The 20,762-nt window shown below is 47.3% G+C and overlaps 8 protein-coding genes across 8 annotated transcripts; 4 read left to right on the top strand and 4 right to left on the bottom strand.

Moving 5' to 3' along the window:
- Window positions 1-1,466: 1,466 nt before the first annotated feature.
- Window positions 1,467-2,914, top strand: AO090124000006 (uncharacterized protein; the record flags this gene model as incomplete). The annotated part of the gene is made up of 5 exons (XM_023237557.1): window positions 1,467-1,833; window positions 1,888-1,995; window positions 2,055-2,234; window positions 2,356-2,808; window positions 2,886-2,914. 5 exons carry the CDS (start codon window positions 1,467-1,469, stop codon window positions 2,912-2,914), a joined length of 1,137 nt encoding a protein of 378 aa, XP_023092342.1.
- A 181-nt stretch (window positions 2,915-3,095) lies between these two features.
- AO090124000007 (uncharacterized protein) lies at window positions 3,096-3,495 on the top strand (the record flags this gene model as incomplete). The annotated part of the gene is made up of 2 exons (XM_023237556.1): window positions 3,096-3,373; window positions 3,450-3,495. The coding sequence occupies 2 exons, from the start codon at window positions 3,096-3,098 to the stop codon at window positions 3,493-3,495; spliced, it is 324 nt and encodes a 107-aa protein (XP_023092343.1).
- A 2,655-nt stretch (window positions 3,496-6,150) lies between these two features.
- Window positions 6,151-6,483, bottom strand: AO090124000008 (thioredoxin family protein; the record flags this gene model as incomplete). The annotated part of the gene is made up of 1 exon (XM_023237555.1): window positions 6,151-6,483. The coding sequence occupies one exon, from the start codon at window positions 6,481-6,483 to the stop codon at window positions 6,151-6,153; it is 333 nt and encodes a 110-aa protein (XP_023092344.1).
- Window positions 6,484-7,110: 627 nt separating this feature from the next.
- On the bottom strand, window positions 7,111-8,646 carry AO090124000009 (uncharacterized protein; the record flags this gene model as incomplete). Its single annotated transcript, XM_001823642.1, has 5 exons — window positions 7,111-7,457; window positions 7,509-7,577; window positions 7,636-7,837; window positions 7,902-7,940; window positions 8,005-8,646. The coding sequence occupies 5 exons, from the start codon at window positions 8,644-8,646 to the stop codon at window positions 7,111-7,113; spliced, it is 1,299 nt and encodes a 432-aa protein (XP_001823694.1).
- Window positions 8,647-13,692: 5,046 nt separating this feature from the next.
- Window positions 13,693-15,265, bottom strand: AO090124000010 (actin; the record flags this gene model as incomplete). The annotated part of the gene is made up of 6 exons (XM_001823643.3): window positions 13,693-13,923; window positions 14,023-14,794; window positions 14,918-14,948; window positions 15,015-15,070; window positions 15,124-15,154; window positions 15,259-15,265. The coding sequence occupies 6 exons, from the start codon at window positions 15,263-15,265 to the stop codon at window positions 13,693-13,695; spliced, it is 1,128 nt and encodes a 375-aa protein (XP_001823695.1).
- A 540-nt stretch (window positions 15,266-15,805) lies between these two features.
- On the top strand, window positions 15,806-16,455 carry AO090124000011 (uncharacterized protein; the record flags this gene model as incomplete). The annotated part of the gene is made up of 4 exons (XM_023237554.1): window positions 15,806-15,811; window positions 15,853-15,883; window positions 15,970-16,203; window positions 16,349-16,455. 4 exons carry the CDS (start codon window positions 15,806-15,808, stop codon window positions 16,453-16,455), a joined length of 378 nt encoding a protein of 125 aa, XP_023092345.1.
- A 431-nt stretch (window positions 16,456-16,886) lies between these two features.
- On the bottom strand, window positions 16,887-19,092 carry AO090124000012 (putative MFS monocarboxylate transporter; the record flags this gene model as incomplete). Its single annotated transcript, XM_023237553.1, has 5 exons — window positions 16,887-17,678; window positions 17,745-18,005; window positions 18,065-18,162; window positions 18,218-18,389; window positions 19,012-19,092. The coding sequence occupies 5 exons, from the start codon at window positions 19,090-19,092 to the stop codon at window positions 16,887-16,889; spliced, it is 1,404 nt and encodes a 467-aa protein (XP_023092346.1).
- A 539-nt stretch (window positions 19,093-19,631) lies between these two features.
- On the top strand, window positions 19,632-20,324 carry AO090124000013 (uncharacterized protein; the record flags this gene model as incomplete). The annotated part of the gene is made up of 1 exon (XM_003190330.2): window positions 19,632-20,324. One exon carries the CDS (start codon window positions 19,632-19,634, stop codon window positions 20,322-20,324), a length of 693 nt encoding a protein of 230 aa, XP_003190378.2.
- Window positions 20,325-20,762: the final 438 nt, after the last annotated feature.

The raw sequence follows: 20,762 nt of genomic DNA, 5'->3' as shown, positions 1-20,762 counted from the left end.
AGTAGAGGGCTTGCATGAGGTGTCCAGAACGATGCACTTGCTGGTAAATGGTCTTCCAATGTCATACCTGGCTAACCTCAAAGGAGGCGGGGTGAAAGGCAACTGGTTCATCTCCAATGGTTGTATGTGGCGTGGCAACCCAGGTCATGCGTACCTAAATTGTTGGAGAAGGCCTGGATAGCCTGATGCAGCAAAGACTAGAAGATGTAGATCAGTAATCATCCTTGTGGTGCGTGGCCTGTCTGGTGAAGGGGAATTATCAGATCCTGGATGTCAAGCTGCGAGTACCAACAGTCGTTGATTACTTGGTTTGCATGGCGTAGCTAAAATGACAACATAGTGCAGTTGACAAGACCTTCGATGACTATCTGCAACCCAATGCTGGGCTTCAAGCAAGTTGCGCACTGGTGGATCTGACCGTGACGAGACCTGCATGGCATAATGCAGGACAAAGAAACAGGTTTCCAGCACTGTGAAGGTGTGTTACCATCTAATCTAACCAAGCATGTCGTTTCATTCATTTGACTGGTCATATTGCTACTTTCAGCGATGAATGCATGTTCTTTGGCATATCCAATTCAGTGACTTTCGCCATATTGAATCTTAGTGAACCCCTGAATCTAACAGTGGCTCAATTCTGTGTCACTAAGCGCTTTAACATTGCTTAGTAACTTCATATAGTGGATTACTAGCCAGGCACCTATTCTATTATACTACTACAATCTACTGCTATCAAATGCAGGTCACCAATTTCTTCAAATATCATAGCATAGGATGCCTTCGTGTCGTGAGGTTCTGCCTTTTCGAAACCTGGCTACCAGAATCTTAAGGTCCGAACGAGCTCTGTCTGCTGCAAACCCTGATTTATCTTCAGCTCGGTCACAGAAAGTAAAGATCTGCTGTTGTCCGCACATTGCATCCCACTAGCGCACGGAACTGAGGGTCCACCTGCATAAGAACCCCACATTTTGTCAAGGACTGGATGAGGAGCGAATGGTTATCAGGACTTCAGCTGAAGCCATGTCCCATCCAGGTTTTCTGACGTTGAGGAGATCGCTTCCATCCAATTGTCTGGCCAAAGGTCTGTCGGCTAGTTGGTCAACTTGGACCATGGAGTGGGGAGGTGATGTTGCTGCAAGGAGTGCATACAGACAGTTGTCATGCTCGTACTGGGGGCTGAATCATGATGGCCACGTAACCTGAGGGATTTTAGTATATCCAAGAGGTGCTGCATGCGTGCCCGGCATCTACCAATGACGCTGTACAACATCCGTCGACCGACTCGATACTATGACACATCCATTTCTCATGTATCATTCAAGTAACCAAATTATCGATTGAAGTGAGGAGATTGTGCTTTTGGTGTATAGAGAGGTGCTCGGTGGCCAACATAAATAAATCCACTCCCGCCATCTAAGCAAACACAAACACAGCTCCATTGACACTAGAGAAACATACTTTTCCCCATGGCGACTACAGGCGACAATTTCATTGATAAGACGAACCCCAATCCCTATGCCCAGGCTATCTTCCTGTCGCAGAAGATAATCAACAATGGTTTCAGTGCAATGTGGGACGCGGCCCAGCGGGAGGACGATGAAGATAACCCCTTGAAGTATTTTTCTTATACTGTCAGGGGAGGAGACTTCCTCAAATTCAAGGTCGGACGGCCCACCGTCAGCTTACAGGTTACTACGGAAGATCCCATGTTATACTTTCAGCTGCGCATGACTGAGGGTGAGGTGCTTCTTTACCTGACTGATGACCCTGATGATGACAGCAAAATCAATTGGGATATCAAGAACTGGATATTTGCTTTCTCGGTAACGATTGGTAGGGGCTACCTGCAGCTTCTCTACTGAATGTCATCGCTCACCCAGTAGACAGCTCGAAAGGAGGTCACCAAAGATTCGAAGGAGTACCAAGAGTTCAAAGAACGTGCGGGACTGCCTAATTCCAACTTCACCCTGGCTGCGTTGTTTATTGATGCATCGTGTGAGTGTGAACCCCACTTGGTATTCTCCTAGAACTGGGTTAACCTCCTTGCTGAACAGCGACAACAAAATGGGAGCCCGACCTTAGTGAATTTGGAGACAAGAATGATGCATTCAGGAATCTGACTCCTGAGGCCCGTGCCACATTTGACAGTTTTATCCAGCGCTGGCTAAATGTAATGAAGGAAAAAGGCAAAAACATTCTGGGCTATTCTGCAGAACGCCAGGAAGATGACGAGCGTAAGGTTCTTGCTGTATCCCTGCCCACTTCGCAGTACTCATCCAGCATCTCTAGCAGTGAATGAATACGCGCCCACGTTTCCTCCGACTAGCATTGACTACTACTGCTATCCCTGGAAAGGCTCCGATGGTTCTCAGGCCCCAAAGGATAACATAGAGTTCAACGCTCTCTCGTATCTGATGATGTGCAACTTCGACTCTCCCCCGGCCGGTGGGGCTATTGAGTACACTGGTCCTTGGGTTGATAATGGTGATCGCGAGGGTACCTTCGTCATGAACTGTGATTTGTTTTGGCCTTGGATGCAAGGCCTGATGCGAAAATTAGTCATTGACATGGTTCCTTATCCCGACACACCCATGTGTTATTGGGATGATAGCAATGACCCGGACCATCCTTTCCGGTCCAGAATCGAGTACCACACCGGAGACGACGCTGCTGAAGATAGCCAGTACCAGTTTTCGCCTCAATGGTGGAAGCCAAACACTTGGTGGCTGATTGGCCCATCGCGTCATAGCGAAATTCAAGTCGCGAATCCTAATGATAGCCGTGACACCATGAAATTGCAGGAAGACAGTACATCTCCCCTACTCTCAATGATGATTGGAAATTGATTAACACATGTCTCTGACAGCGAAAAACACCACCGCTAGTCTCGGGTTCCGTCCTGGTGGACAGGTAGTAGACTTGAGTGGCAGCACTACCTTTGTTTTCCGAGCAGATCATTCTACGCGGAAGTTCAGTACATGGTGGGTGTTAGATTCGTCACAATTCAACGATAAAGAAACATTTAAGTTAATTATTGACAATGAGTCAACAGGACGGAGATGACATTCGGAATCAGCTGGTCCATGTCCATCGCCATGGCATCGGTTGAAGACGGTGGGCTGCAATTCAAAATCGTCCAAGGGTCTGACAAGGTGAACGTCTCCCAAAACTCATCTGGAAACATGTCATGGAGCCCACCACCACAACAGATCGCAGAAACTTTCAAGAACAGGGTCCAGGGTGGCATGGAAAGCGCACTCTCAGGGGTTGGAAACTACCTCCTATATGGCTTGGCTGATCAGCAACGACTCTTCCTCCCCGGAAAGGGCAGCTATCTGATGAAGAATCCCATCTTCAACTCTAGGGGGGATTTGTTAGTCGATTTGCATTTCAATGGGTATAGTGTTCATTTCCTCGACCAGATCATCTGTGTTACTGACCATAGACAGTGCCGATCCTCCAAAGCAGAGGAAACGTCACCTGTGCTCTGTCTGATATTCGGATATCGCAGGAGGTCTCTCAACCGGGTAACAGGACCAATGCGAGTGTGTAGTTCATTCTGTAGGTCGCTGTCATCTCATAGTTTCATATTTCTTTTGGGCAAAATGGACATAATAGTGCTGCAATTTCAATCTCTACAGAACCCTGCTAGCAACTTGGTCGACTAGTTTACCTGACAATAAGTATTTCAGAATAAACCTTAGCATGTCACCTATTGATTGAGGCAATGCCATACAACCCAGTTTGATATATTTGTTATCGTTATTACTATTTGTACACGCATCTGATGGCTAGGTAAGCCCCCTTGATCAAATATGAATAGGTTCTTACTATTGGAGAAGCTACTGTCACCCCGTACGAGAGATTGGATATTTCCTTGGCCACATTCCATCTCTATCAACTTCCTTCTTGATCAATTATCCTAACATGAATCGAAGCAGGTGCCTCGGGACTACATTTTCTTTTGGCGTCAGGTCAAGGTTGTTCTGAAAGGGCCCGGGCTTGCCGGTTGTTTTGGGATAGTCCTACAGCTCCCTTAAGTTACGGCATATTCATCTCACTACCGCTTCCCCTGCTACGAGCCCAATAAATCAGGTCACGATTGTTACGTGTATTTTTTCGCACGGCCTATGTATTATGTCAGCAAGGTCTCTTTATAAGGACAACTCTTCCACTGTGTCCAAAGACATATGCCCGTTAATTAGAGATAGGTCATGGACCATTAATGTAAAATCAAAGGTATTGAGATTGTTACTCCTACAGAAAGCTCCGTGGACTTCCAAGACTGACGAGGAAATACTACCATCCCATGAGACAGATTACAGTATGAAGTAGAATAAAATAATTATAGATGTTGATAATCTGCGCGACAACCACAGAGCCCGATGGGAATGGAACTTCACGAAAGTAGTAAAGAGCGTATATCAAACTAGTCCGTCGTATCAGACCATCTTTCTGGTGTTCCAGAATCCACTTCACACCCCTCTCAATGCTCTCCTGTACACTAACCCTGGGTTGATAACCAAGCACCCTCATTGCTTTATCACCACTAATAGTACGTGTGATAGTACTACTAGTGGTTTCCATCCCTGGTCATAGTAGGAGGCCTCGACTCTAGCGAGACAGCCCATACTAGATACCCTATTAAAAGCCCAATAGTCAAGGCGAGCACTTCGGTACAACGATAATGTCCTCTGCCGGATTGGGTTCCCTGTCTGTGCTGAGACCTCGCGTTGAAAGTCCCAGAAAAGCCAGGGCCTGCCGTTAGTGAGATAGAAGACCTCGCCGTCGACACGTGAGTCAGGATTGCTTGGAGGGGCTGCGCCGCCAGGACGTGCGCATCGGCTACATTACCCACATAGACAAAGTCGTACAGATTCTTGCTGTTTCCAAGCTGGTACTTTGCCCATCCGCCTTGTGCAGAGGCAACTATTCTACCTAGACCGTCGATAAAACGCTTGCCAATCGTAAAGCATGGGCGGAGCGAGCAGGTGAGAAAACCCTTGTTGCCAGGCAATGGACTGTACCGACATCGACTGCAGCGTTGATGAAATTGTTTGTGCCGTCGACGACGATGCTTTGGTAGGCTGAGTCAGGGAGATCGAAGAACTCAGGTGCGGCCGTATGGAAGACTGTGACGGGTTTGCAGTGCGCATTATGCGTTGTACGTCAGCCAGACAAGAGATATCTCCCTGGTGATAGTGCGCATTGGGATGGCGGTTGCGACTTGTGTTGATGTCCAGGGAGTGGACCTCGCAGATGGGGTCTCCTCCCAGGATTTTATGGATTATATGAGACGCATGAAGCCGTTACCCCCCGTTACTAGAAGAGGACCTAGTTTGGGGGTAGATTTAGCGGGCTCACACTGTTGAGACATTGAGAGGATCGCCAATGGGGGAGGGAAAGATCGTGTTGCGAGTCAGAGGGAAGGGCTGTATGAGCATTTATGGACTGCGTGGAGCGCCCACGTCCAACTCACCCTTTCATGTAACCATGATTTGCAATGCTCTTTGTCTTCATCCCGAAGGTTGCACCGGTTTAAGAATACCGGTATCTTACAGAGGCCCGTGGAACAACCCACAGTCAAAACCATTCCCTGATTTTCTCTTTCTCGACCAATATAAAAAGGGGCATGATATGTAAATTTCCACTCCACATCCACCGTAAAAGGATTACGTGTATTGTTATTTCATTCATGTTTTGCCTTTCTAATCACTGACTCATCCCTTTTGCTCCCAAAGAAACAGTTCATAGGGTACTGAGCGGCGGTGATAGGCCACATTCAAGGCTAGATCTCATTTGAAATTCAGGGTGCTCCACTTGGCGGGACACTTTACCGTATGCCCAACGGCATAGCGGACGGGAAGCCCTGTTTTCCAACCCTATGGTCGTATGTACCAGTCAAAGGAATATTAATGAAAGAGCCGTATAGTACAGACGCGGAGGAAATGGCGGTACATAAACAGGCCAGTTACGACGGAGTAACGTGCAGGCCGAACATGACCGAACGGGTATCTTTGCAATTCTCAATGGCACCGGAGTCTATACGGTACATTGGTGTATCAACTGTTCGTAATCATTGCGATTTCCTGGGGCACAATATGCGCTTATCCGTCAACGCTGTTGTGATCCCATCTCTCAATGCAATATCTAAGCAACTTCTTTGATTCTATCCTCCAGGGCCTTCATGTTTCCGCCCACAATCGGCTCTCCATGGGGCTTGCCATCCTTGAACACAATGAACGTCGGCATAGCCCTCACTTTCATATCTTGTGCGACCTGACGGTTCTTATCGACGTCCACCTGAATGAAGCGTACGTTCTCGTAGGTTTCACTAAGCTTTCCGACGACGGGCGCGACGGCCTTGCAGGGACCGCACCAGGTAGCGAAGAAGTCAACGACGACGGGGCCGGAAGAGGTGAGGGCCTTGAAGATGACAGGGCTATAGAGGTTGGGGATTAGTTGTTGTAATTCAATGGACATAGCATGAGGGTCGTCGCGTACTTGTCAACCTCGACGACTTTTCCGTGGGGCATGGTGGCGGCGGGGTCAGAGGCACGACTCTTGAGGATGCGGAAAACTAAAGTGGTCAGTAAGATCCAATTCAAAGCAGGATATCAAGTGAAGTCATACAGATATAAATGGCTGCGAGGATAAGGTAGTATTTCAGCTCCATTTTTGTGAAGGTTCGCACAACTGTATTGGTGGAGGAGGAGGTGAGGTTCGCTTGGACCATTCCTGATTGGCGTTTCGCCGCTAGGGATCCACGTGTCACACTAGACCCAATAGGGAAATTGGCACGAAACCCTACACCGAACGCCATCTCTAATCAACCCTTACCACCCCCTTTCTCGAGGTAATGAGGCTCTGTAAGAAAGGCTTTAACATTCAATTGGAGGGCTTCGGGAAAGTAGTAGTCAAGTTCGGGGTAATATTGTACAGGTTTTCTCCTTCTCTCTTTCCATATGTCTTCGATTGAAGCTAGAGTACCTAATTGCACAATCTATCTGATCCCCTGCTTTCCATCCTCACCTTAGATGCGCAAATCACCAAGCTTTAACATTTCCCCTGCTCAGCAAGCCTGGCCTCTTAGAATGCACATCATAGCACTCAGGAACTCCCCGCGAGAGCGCTGTATGGCGTCGCTCCGGGGTAAAATGAAGTCGGGATAGTGGGGATGGGGATAGATGCATCAGTTCCGAAAGCACTGGTCAAATCCGCTGCCATTGTCGTAGCCGAATAACCACTAGGTGCAGAGGTCACTGTAGTTGTAGTGGCGTATGTAGCGGTAGAAGAAGAATCACTCTTGAGGCACGCACCAGAGCCAAATGCATTTTTACAGACATAGGTCTCAGAGTCCCCCTCTTCTGTCCAGAGGTCAACGTCCTCAATGGTGATATCTGTGCAGGGTATGGCTTCTGGGCAAATGACCCGAATTGGCGGTCGCGATTCGCCATCTGTCTCGGTACCCTTCCAGTTCTTAAAGGTTATGTTACGTTAGAAGATACCGTCACCGTCAACGGTATCCATGCTGCTCCATTCGCTGTCAAGGTCAAGTGAATAGGCATTTCCGTGTCCTATAGTGTCCTGTTAGAGTCATCCAGGGCCTTCTGGGGCAATTCTGAATATACGGACCAATGAAATTTTCAAACAGAAGATTTGACACTTCACCGTCGCCTCCATTGCTCTTGATCATGTACATCTGATTCGAGTTCCACGTATAGATATTGCGATAGACAATGTTACTAACATTTGTTCCACTGCCCAAGGAGTCCATGGCACATCCACCGCTCCAGTTACAGTATATGTTTTCGATCTGGAAGTTGTGGGAGCCGGTCTATCAGATTGAATTATATATGTTAGCGTTCTTTCTGTTCCTGTACCAGCAATAGGCGCAATACCTTGACTGTGACACATTCATCCTTGTTTGTCACCATGACCTAGACGGAGGTCAGCATCCATTCTCTGTCTCACCACTCTGTCTCACCACGAAAGATAACTCACATCGTGAATCCAAATGTTATCCCCAGACACATCAATTCCATCAAGACCACCGGAGTTCCCTCCGCGGATAGCCATATTGTAAACCTCTCCATTGCTCGCATCATCAATGACGAAATGGAACATAGGTGCGTCAACCAAAGCAATATCGTGAACCGACCAATGAGACACGTCAGATATATGTAGCAGTCTTGGTGCCGTAAACTCCCCATTCATATGATACAGATACCCACTACCTTGAATTGCTCCCTTGGACGTGCTGCTGTACAGCTCAAAGTCACTACCTCCAGAGATACCAAACATATACCCTTGAGAGGTCGTGGTTCCGTTTCGGTAGATTACCCCGTCCAGCTGGATTGCGAAAGCGGTGCCATTTCTGAGAGAAACCCATTCTTGTATGAGATAGTCTCCCTCCGGTATATATATGACGCCTCCGGATCCACAATCCTCGAAGGCATTCATGATCGGCTGCCCAACATCAGTTTTATTGTCGTTGGTTGCGCCATAGTCGAGGACATTGCAAGTCTTCACTGCTTTCTTGTCCGAAATGGAGGTTGAGGGACCGACAGAGCCAGATAGCTGGCCCTGCACCGTAGCAATGAGGAGCAAACAGGAGGAAAGAACGGAGAATGTTTTCGACTGCATATTGACAACGTGCATTTGCTCGTACTCACACGTTGAATGGAAAGATTACCACGGTGGGGGGCATATGCGCATATTTATATGCTGTGAATGCGAGTCTGGCTGCTCTCGTGCTAACTAGGTCTCGTCCAAGTTGGTAAAGAGGAGAACATAGTGAAGGATTCGTGCCGCCGGGCTGTCTTCACTTAGCCTTTTCGGTAATCCCCCGGACCAGAATCGCATGTTGTTTAACTGGCGGCCATGATCCAATGTCGTGCGTAACGATAGACTTACTGAACGATGATCTTATGAAGAACGAGCTTAGGGCAAGCTTTGAGAAACTACATTACGCCATATTACGGGGCCATAATACCCGAACGGGCATTGCCAATATATTGAATGCAAGACTATACGCTTAATTCCACCAACGAAGCCTATGGCATTCCTAAGATATTCAAGCTGCGGCATAACATGTCCCGAGAAACATCTATTGCGGCATTGCCGGACTGAAGGATGAGCGGAGGAACAAGGGCGGACGGAGTGGGCGCGTGAGTGCTAACAAGCATCGCCTTCCTCTTAGCCGAAGTCTAACATATTACATGCAGCACAAGATGTCGTGTTCGTCGCGATGTTCCCATATCTTTTGTCTGTTTGCAGAATGGTTCTTCTGAGTGTCTGAAACTAACGAAAATCATTACTCGTTTCTACCACTATCCCCATTTGTTTCCTTTTTCATTGCTTTGTCTCTCTCTCACCCGTTCCCCCACAGCAATACCATGCTACCGTTTGGCTCTAGACAAACAGTTTTGTATATTAAACGTGGGTCGACTATCCGATCGTCACGAAATAAGTGAATCATAGTATTGACTAGTCGGCTTGTGTAGAATATGTACATGTCATGATTGGTTGTCGTCTTCTAAAGTAAATAAGGATTGTCGCATTACTGCGAACCACCTCCCGGCGTTACGTAGACCAGATACATCAAATCTACACGGAATATAGCAATGACTTTCAGAAGGCGTGTACTTCGTATGTGAATGCAATTCTTGGGATTCTTACGATCAAATAGCTTTTCTGAAGAAAGGTAACGGTGTACGTCCCCCGCTAGCATGTTCAACAGTTGCGATTTCGCTTTATGCGAAGGAGGGTCGGAAACCCACATCGACAGCGGTATGTGGGCCTTTAAGTTTACGGTGTTTTCGATTGGCGAGCAGGCAATACGTATATCTCCACATTCAGTCCCTTGAGCCTGACTCAATCAGGGTAATCCCCCGCAAGGGAGTTAACGGTAGTTCCCTTACTTGGCGTGACCAATTCTTCCAAGTTCCTTTATTGAGAACGGACAAAATGTACTAATCCAGACACCCTTCAGGGCGCAGAAAAGCACCTGATACTCCCAATCTGGTCAGTAATACCTTCATTGCACAGGTTACTGCTTCCACGGCTGGACGTGCCAGCAAAAATACGGTACCGGTATTGCAAATCCCTTCGAGAATGTCGGCAAACCCTTGTATCAGACATTCCATACCATATATCGCATGTCGGGGATTCTCGCTTTTCGCCCTTCCAAACGACATCCACACTCATGGGAACCTAATAAGTATCGGTTAATTGCTCTCGGTTCATTGAAGCATGTAATAAATGTATCGAGGTACAAACATACACTTCCAACTGGCTTGCATTCGTCTGACTTTGCTGGACATGGTGTCTCGGCAGCCTGTTTAATCTGAACGAACTGGGCCGTCTCGGAATCCTCTATTGTAGAGGCGTATAGAACCAAGATAGTGAAAGTGACAAAGTCCAATTCTTCATTTTGTGTAGTGAGTGGAGCTTAGAGAGGTCTGATGATGTGTCAAGTGGCTAGAAGCTAAGGACCAGAATTTTCAGGCCAGGGAAATGTATTCGCAGTCGGCTGGGTGAGATATTGAGTTGATGCCGTGCAATTTATATGTTTACTAAGACCATATTTCTTATTGAGCACTCCCTGCATTGTGATGGTTTCTGTGCAACCCATAGCTGTCAGTACCTAGTGTTGGTCATCTGCCATCTTGAGCTCAGTAGATTAAGTAATGCTAATACCAACTAGGTCACTATATACCCCCGACATCACCTCCAAATAAATTCACCCCAGCGGGCACCCCAGTTGCCCAAGAGTCAAAGATTGCACACATATCGTGATCCGCTAAGAAAGGAGCGTATTCTGATGTATCCGTTCCGAAGAGACTTTGTAGGCAATCGGGCTCAAAGATCGACATCGGACCTGCATCAGTCGCAAACTGTAGGCTGTCCTCTAGTTGGTTGTAGGCTCCCACACATGACTGTCTTGTTTTAACCAACTCCCTGGCAATTTGCAAGAAAGTAGAACAGATTTGATACAGACGCTCTGAGCTAGGTGATACATATCGGATGTGCTGGAGACTTTCGACTACTTCATTAAGAAGTTGGATATCGTCCGAGCTGGTCGCTGCGATAGCGTGCAAAAATATAACGATGAAGGGTGTGAAGGAAGAGAACAGCAGAACCCTGCGTATGTCAATTATATTACCCACCTTAGGGGACGTCGTAGGGAACATACCAATTAGCGTAATCAGCTTTAGTGTGGAAACCAGAGGTCTGGAAATTTCCAAAACAGCGTAAGTGGCTCTGTAAGCTAAGGCGCGCAACCCGAAAGCACTGTGAGCTGAGCTCGCCACATGCAGAACCTGAGGTGATCGGTGCGCGCAATAGCGACGTGAAAGTCGAATAGTATAGTATGTCCCAGCTATCTCGGCTTATTTTGAATATGTGATGGTTGTTTACTTTACTTGCGTCGATCTAACACATGGAGGAATTACTGTCACTAAGACACATTCGTGGTCGGGTATGATGCGCTTGCTCACCTCCTTGAATTCGGCATACCACTGTTGGATGTCAAGTGCTAATCCGTGTACTCGTCGCATCCGTTCCGGATGAGAGCTCTTGGCGGCCTCTGCGGAATATAGTTTGTCATATATTTCGCCTTGAAGCTTGGCTAGTCGAATACCCATGACAAAGGACTCATCCCACGGCCTAACCGCAGGGTCTCTGGTGATGGCCGGGTACTGTGCATCAATATCGAAATCCTGCATACTTGAAGCTCGCCCAAAGTATAAAGACATATGCTTTTCAAATACGTATGTAGTCCAAAATAATCGCCGCATGTTTTTCGAATTGCCTGTGTTATCACTGCGATAGGTTATCTCGCGATGGTACCCGAGCATCTGGCAATGACTAGCAGCTGCAGAGATGAAGGTGGAACACAGCAATGGCTTTGCTTCATCCTGCGCTTTTATAAACTGGCCGCAGTGGCAGAAGGGGCCAACAAGTCAGTTAGCAATACTTTTCTACTTATTAGACAACTTACCCCCATGATCAGTGCGAATATACTTTCAAAACTAGGGATTGCCAAAACATCGTACGACTCGACCAATGTATTGAAGTTTTGCTCACACGTGGACATATGCGCCTTGAGATCAAACTTTTGACACAAGGGGCTTCCCAAAATCGTAAACTCTTTCAGGAGACTAAGAAGTATTCCGTGCATACTGGCTAGGTGACCCGTTGAAATTGGCTCTGTTGGGAAATAAACCCTCTGGCAAAGTCGCTCGACCAAGGTGTGATCGTTTATCGTGTATGAGCAAAGGAATATAGGACGATTAACTATGAATATCAATCCGAGTCCATATATCAAGCGAAAAAAAAAATGGCCCTTTTATCTCTCATGCTAGTTACTTACTCTTTATTTCTTGTAGAATAGCAATAATTAGGTCGAGGGGTAACAAATGGTCCAGCGTGGGCAAAGACCGTGCCGCAGGAACACGAGACATTCGATATCCTGTTCCGAAAGAGGATCTTGTTGGGGTCTGGAGCAATTTCTTCAGATGAACTAACGAAGTCTTGAGATCCGATTGTTCCCCGGCGCCTTCAGAATTGGCTGTCTTCTGAGCTACATCGCTTGCGAGGATAGATTGGCCGGTAAACGAAGAGATACCTTCATACACAGGAGCAATGCAGGTCGGTTGCGGGACAACTTTCTCACTGCCAGCCGAGACTTCATCCGGTGTATCATCTCTGCGATGCTCCGATATACTACGCTGAGTTTTCAACTCCTGTTCCAGCGAAACAAGTCGCTCTTCTAGACTTTTGATTTGTCGCTGCCTGACACACAATTAGTTCTTAGCTCCATACTGCCTTTCAAAAGCTTACAAATCTCGCTCCGATCTAGACCGGGTCTCCGACCTAGGTTTCGGGCTGGCCTGTTCGCAGGTAATGCCGGACGTCCGGCAGTTCGAACAAGGGACACAGCGATCACAGCGAACCTCAATACCTTCTCTTTAGCTTCGTGGTCTCCGGCTCTACTGGGAGGTCGGTACCTTGCGTATCTTGCACCCCTCGCACTGTAAATCCGTTAGCTAGCATACTTAGGACTATTTTCCTGGTCCATAGATCATACTGCACGAGGGATCACGGAAAGCCGGTGCTGTCTAGCTTGGATCGTTTCTCTTCTCTCTGGCCCAGTCATCGGTGCACTTTTTGGAAGGGTTTATCCCGGAAGATGGAGACAATGTGCAAAATGGAGGAGAAGGAGAAGTTGAAGAAGCATCCGGTTCCCCTCGGATGCCTGGGCCCGCGGCTTCCGGCTTGTCATTAGTATCCGCGTCGTCGATTGGTTGGAAGATCCAGGGCATCCGCATTTCAATATAGTATGGCTACTAGTATGGGGCCCAGTTTCTAAGCTCTATGTTGTGGAGATCATTCATTTGTTTGTTTCTTTTCCTGTTTTAGACTGTCTCTGTAACAGACCTAGTGTTTGAGACCGAAAATCACGTTGCCAAGACTGCGACGGAGTCCGTGTCTACGATATGCAACCCCAGTAGTTTGTCCAAGATATCGCATGTTCTTGTCTGTTCTGCTGCTTTTATATATCACGAATTTCCAACGCTTATAGAGTATGAATGAACATATGACATTGACCTATTTCACGCTACTGCTACTAATATCAGACTCGGTTCCCGCAAATTTCCCCTGCCACCGTGACCACCACATGACTATCTAGAAACACTTCCGATGCACGATAGAGGGGCCACTCTCATCATACTCCTGTTTCGAGATCCACATTTGCTGGAATGTAGAGAGCGAGGCAAGAATCGAGCCACCGATCCAAACCGAGTACTTCCGTTCTGGTGGAGCAATGGTCTTGATTTTCATCGACGAAGGAGATAGGTTTACAAGCTCTTTATGCAGCCGGTCTGCAATGCCTGGATAGAGAGTAGTGCCGCCAGACTAGATGGCAAAGGACAGTTAGTTTCCCGTACTACTCTATCTCATTCCAAGGAAGCAGAAGCAAAGAGGAGGGAGTGGGAGAAGGCAGGGGACGCATACCATGACGATATTACCGTACAGGTCCTTGCGAACGTCGACATCGCATTTCTGAATCGAGTTGAATGTAGTCTCATGAATACCACCTTGTTCGATACCAAGCAAGCTCGGCTGAAACAAAGCTTCGGGTGCCCGGAAGCGCTCATTGCCAATTGCAATCACTTGTCCGTCAGGGAGCTCGTAGGACTTCTCGATACTGGAACTCTTAGCGGCTGTTTCGAGCTCCTGTTCGAAATCAAGCGCCACATAACAGAGTCTCTCTTTGATATCGCGTACTATCTCGTGCTCGGCAGATGTGGTGAAGCTATGGCCGCGCTCTGCTAAGATTCGCACTAAGTACTCTGTCAAGTCACGGCCCGCCAGGTCCATCCGAGCGATAGCGTGTGGCATAGAGAAACCTTCGTAGATTGGAACCACGTGTGTGACTCCATCGCCGGAATCAAGAACGATACCAGTAGTACGGCCAGAGGCGTACAAAGACAACACAGCTTGGATAGAGACATAGAAGGCTGGCACATTGAAGGTTTCAAACATGATCTGAGTCATCTTTTCCCGATTAGATTTCGGGTTAATGGGCGCCTCCGTCAGCAGAACGGGGTGTTCTTCAGATGCCACGCGGAGCTCGTTGAAATACGTGTGATGCCAGATTTTCTCCATATCATCCCAGTTGTTAACGATCCCGTGCTCAATCGGGTAGTGGAGTGAAAGGACACCACGTTTAGACTGTGCTTCGTCTCCGACGTAGGAGTCCTTTTGGCCCATGCCAACTATGATCCTATGGCAAACTTTAGCAGCTTGATCAAACCTGAAGTGGTAGGCGATCTGGGATAATTTCTATCATGCTAGTTGGGCTTCGATTGCTGTGCTCGTTTGGGAAAAGAAAAAAGGAAAGGATTACCCATGGTGACGCGGACGTCCAATAAGGGAAGCTGTCCGAAATTTTGTCAGCTCTTTACATGTACTAGAATCCATGAGAGAGGAAATAAGTGACTCACGAAAAACAGCGCGGGGAGCATCATCGCCAGCAAAGCCAGCTTTGCACATTCCGGAACTGAATGGATTGAATTAGCATATACGATCAGCTTTCGGATGTGACCATCATACCCATTATCAATAACAATGGCAGCAGTTTCGTCTGTAAGCTCATGAGTCACATTAGCATTCTGTGAGTGATATAGACGTACAAAAGTACGTATGTAGTATGCCCTAGGCCAAGAGAAAGAAATTATGGTTTATTACCGTCCATGATGGATCTGATGTGATCGTCCTACCGAATCAGGGAGCTTCGAATACAGATAGAGTCTGTCGACACTGAACTATAAGAACGATAGACCAAATGATGAGATCAGAGGTAGCCACGGTATGCGAACTTCCTCGCAAATATGGCGATAGCTACAACGTACTTATAGATAAAATAACGTAAATGCCTAAATGGTTTAGTCTAGGCTGCCCAAATACTCAGGATAGCATCATGAATTCACGACGTAGATGAATGTGAATACGCAATAACATCTCCAGGCAACAGACCCTTCGTAACATTGATTGCGCGTCGCAATGAGGATGAGTTAGGGTTCATGGTCGTTATACCTGCTCGGCATCCCGGATTGCGCGGCCGCAGGTATCCGCCAAGCAAATCAGCGCAGCCTTCCTTAGGCATTCATTTTTCTATGGAATAAAGCAGCCTAACCAGAACCATCATATAAAGTGAGAGTCACTTATCGGATTCAGTGATTGGCAGACAAGCACTTTATCAGTCTTTGACCTATTTCAGTTTCTAGCGATCAATATGTCGGTATGTATCGTCCTCGTCCCTGAAGACTTTCGCTTACCCAGGTCCGTCTTGACTCTTGTAGATGCCATCGGGGTATGTTGCTATATATACCACCCTTTATTAGTACATTACACATTCCCGGCTCCTTACTAACTGAGCTATTAACAGCGTTTCCATAGCGGATGAATGCATCACCACCTACAAGCAACTCCGTTCCGGAAGAGGGGCGAAAAAGCCAACATTCGTGATTTACCGGATCTCAGACGACCAAACCGCTGTTGTAGTAGAAGATTCATCTGCAGAACAGGATTTCAAGGCCTTCCGTCACAAACTATGCTCCACGGTGGATAGCCGTGGCAACCCAGCCCCACGTTATGCGGTTTATGATGTTGAGTATGACCTTGGAGACGATGGTAAGCGCTGCAAGACAGTGTTTATAAGTTGGGTGCCTGCTAGCACGCCTCTGAAAGTGGGTTCAACTCCCCTTCATTTAGTTACATATTTAGGCCAAGTCTGAGCAGAGGATATAGCTGTGCATGCTTTACGCGAGCACCAAAGAGCAGCTGCGGAGCGCGCTTGATGTCAAATTATCCATCCACGCAGATACACCTGATGAGATCGAATGGAAGACCGTGCTAAGCGTGGCCAGTGGGGGTAAGGCTTGAGACATGTGCTAGGAATTGTTCGTGATATATCAGAATGAAAGGAATTGGTTTGTTATTTAGATATACTTAACTCTGGGTTAATGTGGATGCTTTTCAGTGAAACAGCGCTTTTTGATGCATAATCCCGAGAAGCTAAAGCTGATTGAGAGCCGAGGGACCGGTACCATTATATTCGGTGTGTATAATGTGTGGATATGATAGATGTCGTAGAAACTTTTGTAAAACTCCGTAATTTGCTTTTCCTTTTCCTTTTTTCCATTCCATCACTTTTCTATTGGTGGAGCGCGAACGCGAGTTCTATCTTCTGGCGCCATGCAATCGTGGGCACATCATTGGTTCCACATAATGAAATAATTCTAAGTGAGACAAATGGTGACAGATAGGTATTGGACACCATGAAGCCCTAGATGCCGGACTTGCCATTCCTGAGCTTAGATCAGTTTAAAGGGTCTTCCCACTACGCTTAATCCACCAAACAGCGCAGTTATTCCCGTAAAGATAATGAGGGTGCCGTAAGTGGTGCCATAGGCAAAAGCTGAAGGGTCATAACTCCATGAGCCCTTGATCAGGGCGTCACTCAACGGTCCGCTGACAATGTTTCCGATTCCTCTGCCAGTCGCCAAGAAGCCAAAGACAATAGAGGGATCCGCCAGCTGGCTCTTCTTCACCACCTCGTTCATGATGGCCGGCCAGGTTGAGGTGAAGGACCCAGCAAAAAGGCCATAGACAACACAGAACATGTAAAGGGGCGCCAACGACACGGAAAATCCCCAGAGGAAAAACACAGCAAGGGTACTACCGATAGTGGACACTAGGATACAAGTAGTCGCGTGGTACCGATCAACCAGATGACCCATGGCGATGCATCCAAAGACCGATGCAAGGTTGCATAAGATGACTGTCAGAGACGCCAAGATACTACTGGCACCCAGAGTGCGTGCGATGGTAGGTAGGTAAATCGTCGGCAAGAAATATCCTAGGGCCTCAACGATGTTACCCATTTGGAAAATGAGGAAAGTATGCGACCAGAGGAAACTCAAGTCAAACGCTCGGACGCTGGACGCACGCGAGATGGGCAAGCGAGGCTTCACATAATAGAGTAGCGGAGCAGCCAATAAAAACAGAGTCACAGCCCAGATTCGAAGGGTAGTTTTGTGGCCGTAAGCATTCAGGAGCCATTGAAGCACCAGGGGAAGCACCACACCAGAGACACCAGTTCCGGCCTATACGTGGATTAGCTAACGTCATAACGAGGATAGGCAAGTTGAGGGTATCTAAGGAGCGCTTACCCACATGGTTCCAAATGCAAGACCTCTTTTGTGCACAAACCATTCATTCATGAAGATAATCATGGGTGAGTAAGCAAGGTTTCCCCCGATCCCGTAGGCAATGCCCTGGGTTAGAATTAGGTGAGTAGTATTCGACGCGAAAGAGCTCAGAACGAGAGCCAGACACATAATGAGAAGCCCGGCAGGAGAGCACCACCGCTTAAGAACGGGGAATCCCTGTAGTAGGGCGAAAGTCAAAGGAGAGATCATGTAGTTTACACCCTAAGATAGAGTTAGGCTATACAACCTCGACAGTCTTTCAGCGAGAATCAATAGCGCACCATCATGCATGTTCCAATCACGGCCGTGTTGCCTGAGCTCTTGAAAGGCTCATGTGTGCTGTAAAAATCCTGGAAAATGCCGTACGCGAAAGCGAAACCTGAAACGAGCCTTGAGAACGTGATCACCCGAGTGGAAAGAGTTGAGAAACTTACCCCAAACAAGAGCCTCCATCACGAAGCCTGCTGCCAAGAACAACCACGCATCTTTGCCACCATCCACAGGGGGTAATTGAAGTTCATCGTGCGGTTCGTCAGTTAAGAGACCAGACCTGGTGGGGTCTTCATCTCTCGCTGGATGGCGTGTTTCTAATTCCATAATTAGTCGCTAGGCAGAATAGTAGTGTTCTCTGTGAAGAGAGAATTCACGTGCGTACAGAGGTGGGATGAACACGACGATTCGGAGGAGTCTATAAGAAGCAGTGTCCATATGTGCAATGGGATCGGAGTGAAGACCCTTGGGTCATGTGCACAGACCACAACAAGTATTCGGGATGAGATTCCGACGGTCATGTTAAGGGCGTGAAAAGTGGGGTTTGTCACTGACGATTCCAGGTGGTTTTATTGGCGGAGTAGTCTCAGTGAAATAACCTCTTTCTTTCAATCTCCATCCTTGTCGAACCTGAGCAGTATTTTTAAGTACTCCATATGTCACGTAATAACCAGTCACCATACTTGGTTCAATAGACCCTAGGAAATATGGCATCTCCTTCATACGAACGAACTCCATTTGGAGCACCCATGTTAAAGCATTTCCTGTTCGATCCCAAATATAAAAATCTCAACCATGGTAAGCGCATCAATATCATACTATGACCTTGTTATATATATAGTTGAGTGCCTGGGCACTATGGAAGTATATATTGTCATTTTGTCATTTTGGGTTTTTTTTTATTTGCCAATTCCTATATAAATGCTTACACCATACACTAGGATCCTTCGGTACATACCCAGTCCATGTAAAACATGCGCTCCGTAAGTACCAGGACGAAATCGAAGCGAGGCCAGATGCTTTCATCCGCTACACCCATAATGAATTGCTTGATGAGTCGCGTCTGGCAACTGCCAAAATTCTCAACGTCCCTGTACAAGAACTGGTGTTCGTGAAGAATGCAACAACCGGAGTGAACACTATCCTCCGAAATCTCAGCTATAAGGAGGGAGATGTGATTATATACTTCGCGACCATATACGGGGCAATCGAGAAGACAATCACTTCGTTGACCGAAACCACCCCGCTTCAGGCAAGAAAAGTTGACTATACTTGCCCTATTACCCACGAGACGCTCGTGCAGATGTTCAAAGATGTTGTGGAACAAGCTCGATCCGAAGGATTAAACGTGAAAGTGGCGGTCTTCGATACTGTGGCTAGTCTTCCCGGTATGAGGTTTCCTTTTGAGGAGTTGACCAGAGTCTGCAAGGATGAAGGAATCTTTAGTGTTATTGATGGTGCCCATGGAATCGGGCACATTCCATTGGACCTAAAGGAATTGCAGCCCGACTTTTTCACGAGTAATTTGCACAAGTACGGCTCAACGAATCCTGGGAATAGATCGCAATAAAACTAACGATGTTGTACAGATGGCTCTATGTCCCCCGTGGTTGTGCAGCTCTCTACGTTCCTGTGCGCCATCAACATCTGATCCGGACGACGCTTCCAACATCCTGGGGCTTTATTGCGGATCCCACGTCATCCACGGCGGACAAGCCGAATATTCTGACGCCGGTTGGGAGCCAACGGTCTGCCTTTGAAGAGCTCTTCCAATTTGTGGCTACGAGCGATGATGCGGCTTATCTGACTGTCCCTGATGCCGTCCGCTTCCGAACTGACGTGTGCGGCGGACATGACGCTATCTTCAAATACCTTGAGGAGCTTGCCATCCAAGGCGGTGACATTGTCGCAGCTGCACTCGGCACGGACGTCCTGCAGGAGCCCGATCTTCGGGCCGGGGATAAGAGCAAGCTCCGTCGGTGCGGAATGTCCACAGTCCGATTACCGATTCCTGTTGGTGGACAGGAGGATGGAAAGTTGTCGTCACCTTATCCTCCGGTGGCTGCTGAGGATGTCAGCAAGGTGGTGCATTTCCTGCAGGTAACTTTGAACGATGAGTTTGGAACCTTCGTTCCAGTTTTCCAACATGGTGATTGGTTATGGACGCGTCTGTGTGCTCAAGTATATCTGGAGCCAAAGGACTTTGAGTGGTTAGGAGGAGTGTTGAGGGGTTTGGTTGAGAGGGTCAGGAAGGGAGAATACCTCGCATAATCCACTAGACTAGATTGGGTAATGCTTGAGAGGTGTGGCGTTCGCCATGACGGTCAGACCGAGAGGCGGTGCACTTCCTACCTTAGGTTAAGGCTTAAACCTCCCCCTCTAACTCGAAACTGCTTAGATTCTGACAGATCGAGTACTAGTCGGACTCACATGCAGAAATTATGATGATGATGACGATGATTATTCAACCTTTACTATCCTAGAATATTATATCTCTATTTCTACTATTTTATCCAGTAGAACTGAGTACTATAGGATAGCCCTGAGATAATCCTCGGGGTGACACTACAGTGATATCATATAACTAAGACATGAACGAATACCTTTCAGTCCGGGTTTCTGTGATTAATGATTATTCATAGGACTCGGCATAACGTGAGACTATTCCCATTTGGTAAACCTTGCGAGAGAACTTTGAATCTGCTACAT

This window comes from Aspergillus oryzae, chromosome 5 (assembly GCF_000184455.2).
Source record: "Aspergillus oryzae RIB40 DNA, chromosome 5".
Taxonomy (NCBI): domain Eukaryota; kingdom Fungi; phylum Ascomycota; class Eurotiomycetes; order Eurotiales; family Aspergillaceae; genus Aspergillus; species Aspergillus oryzae.
This window is presented reverse-complemented; position numbering and strand designations above follow the sequence as displayed.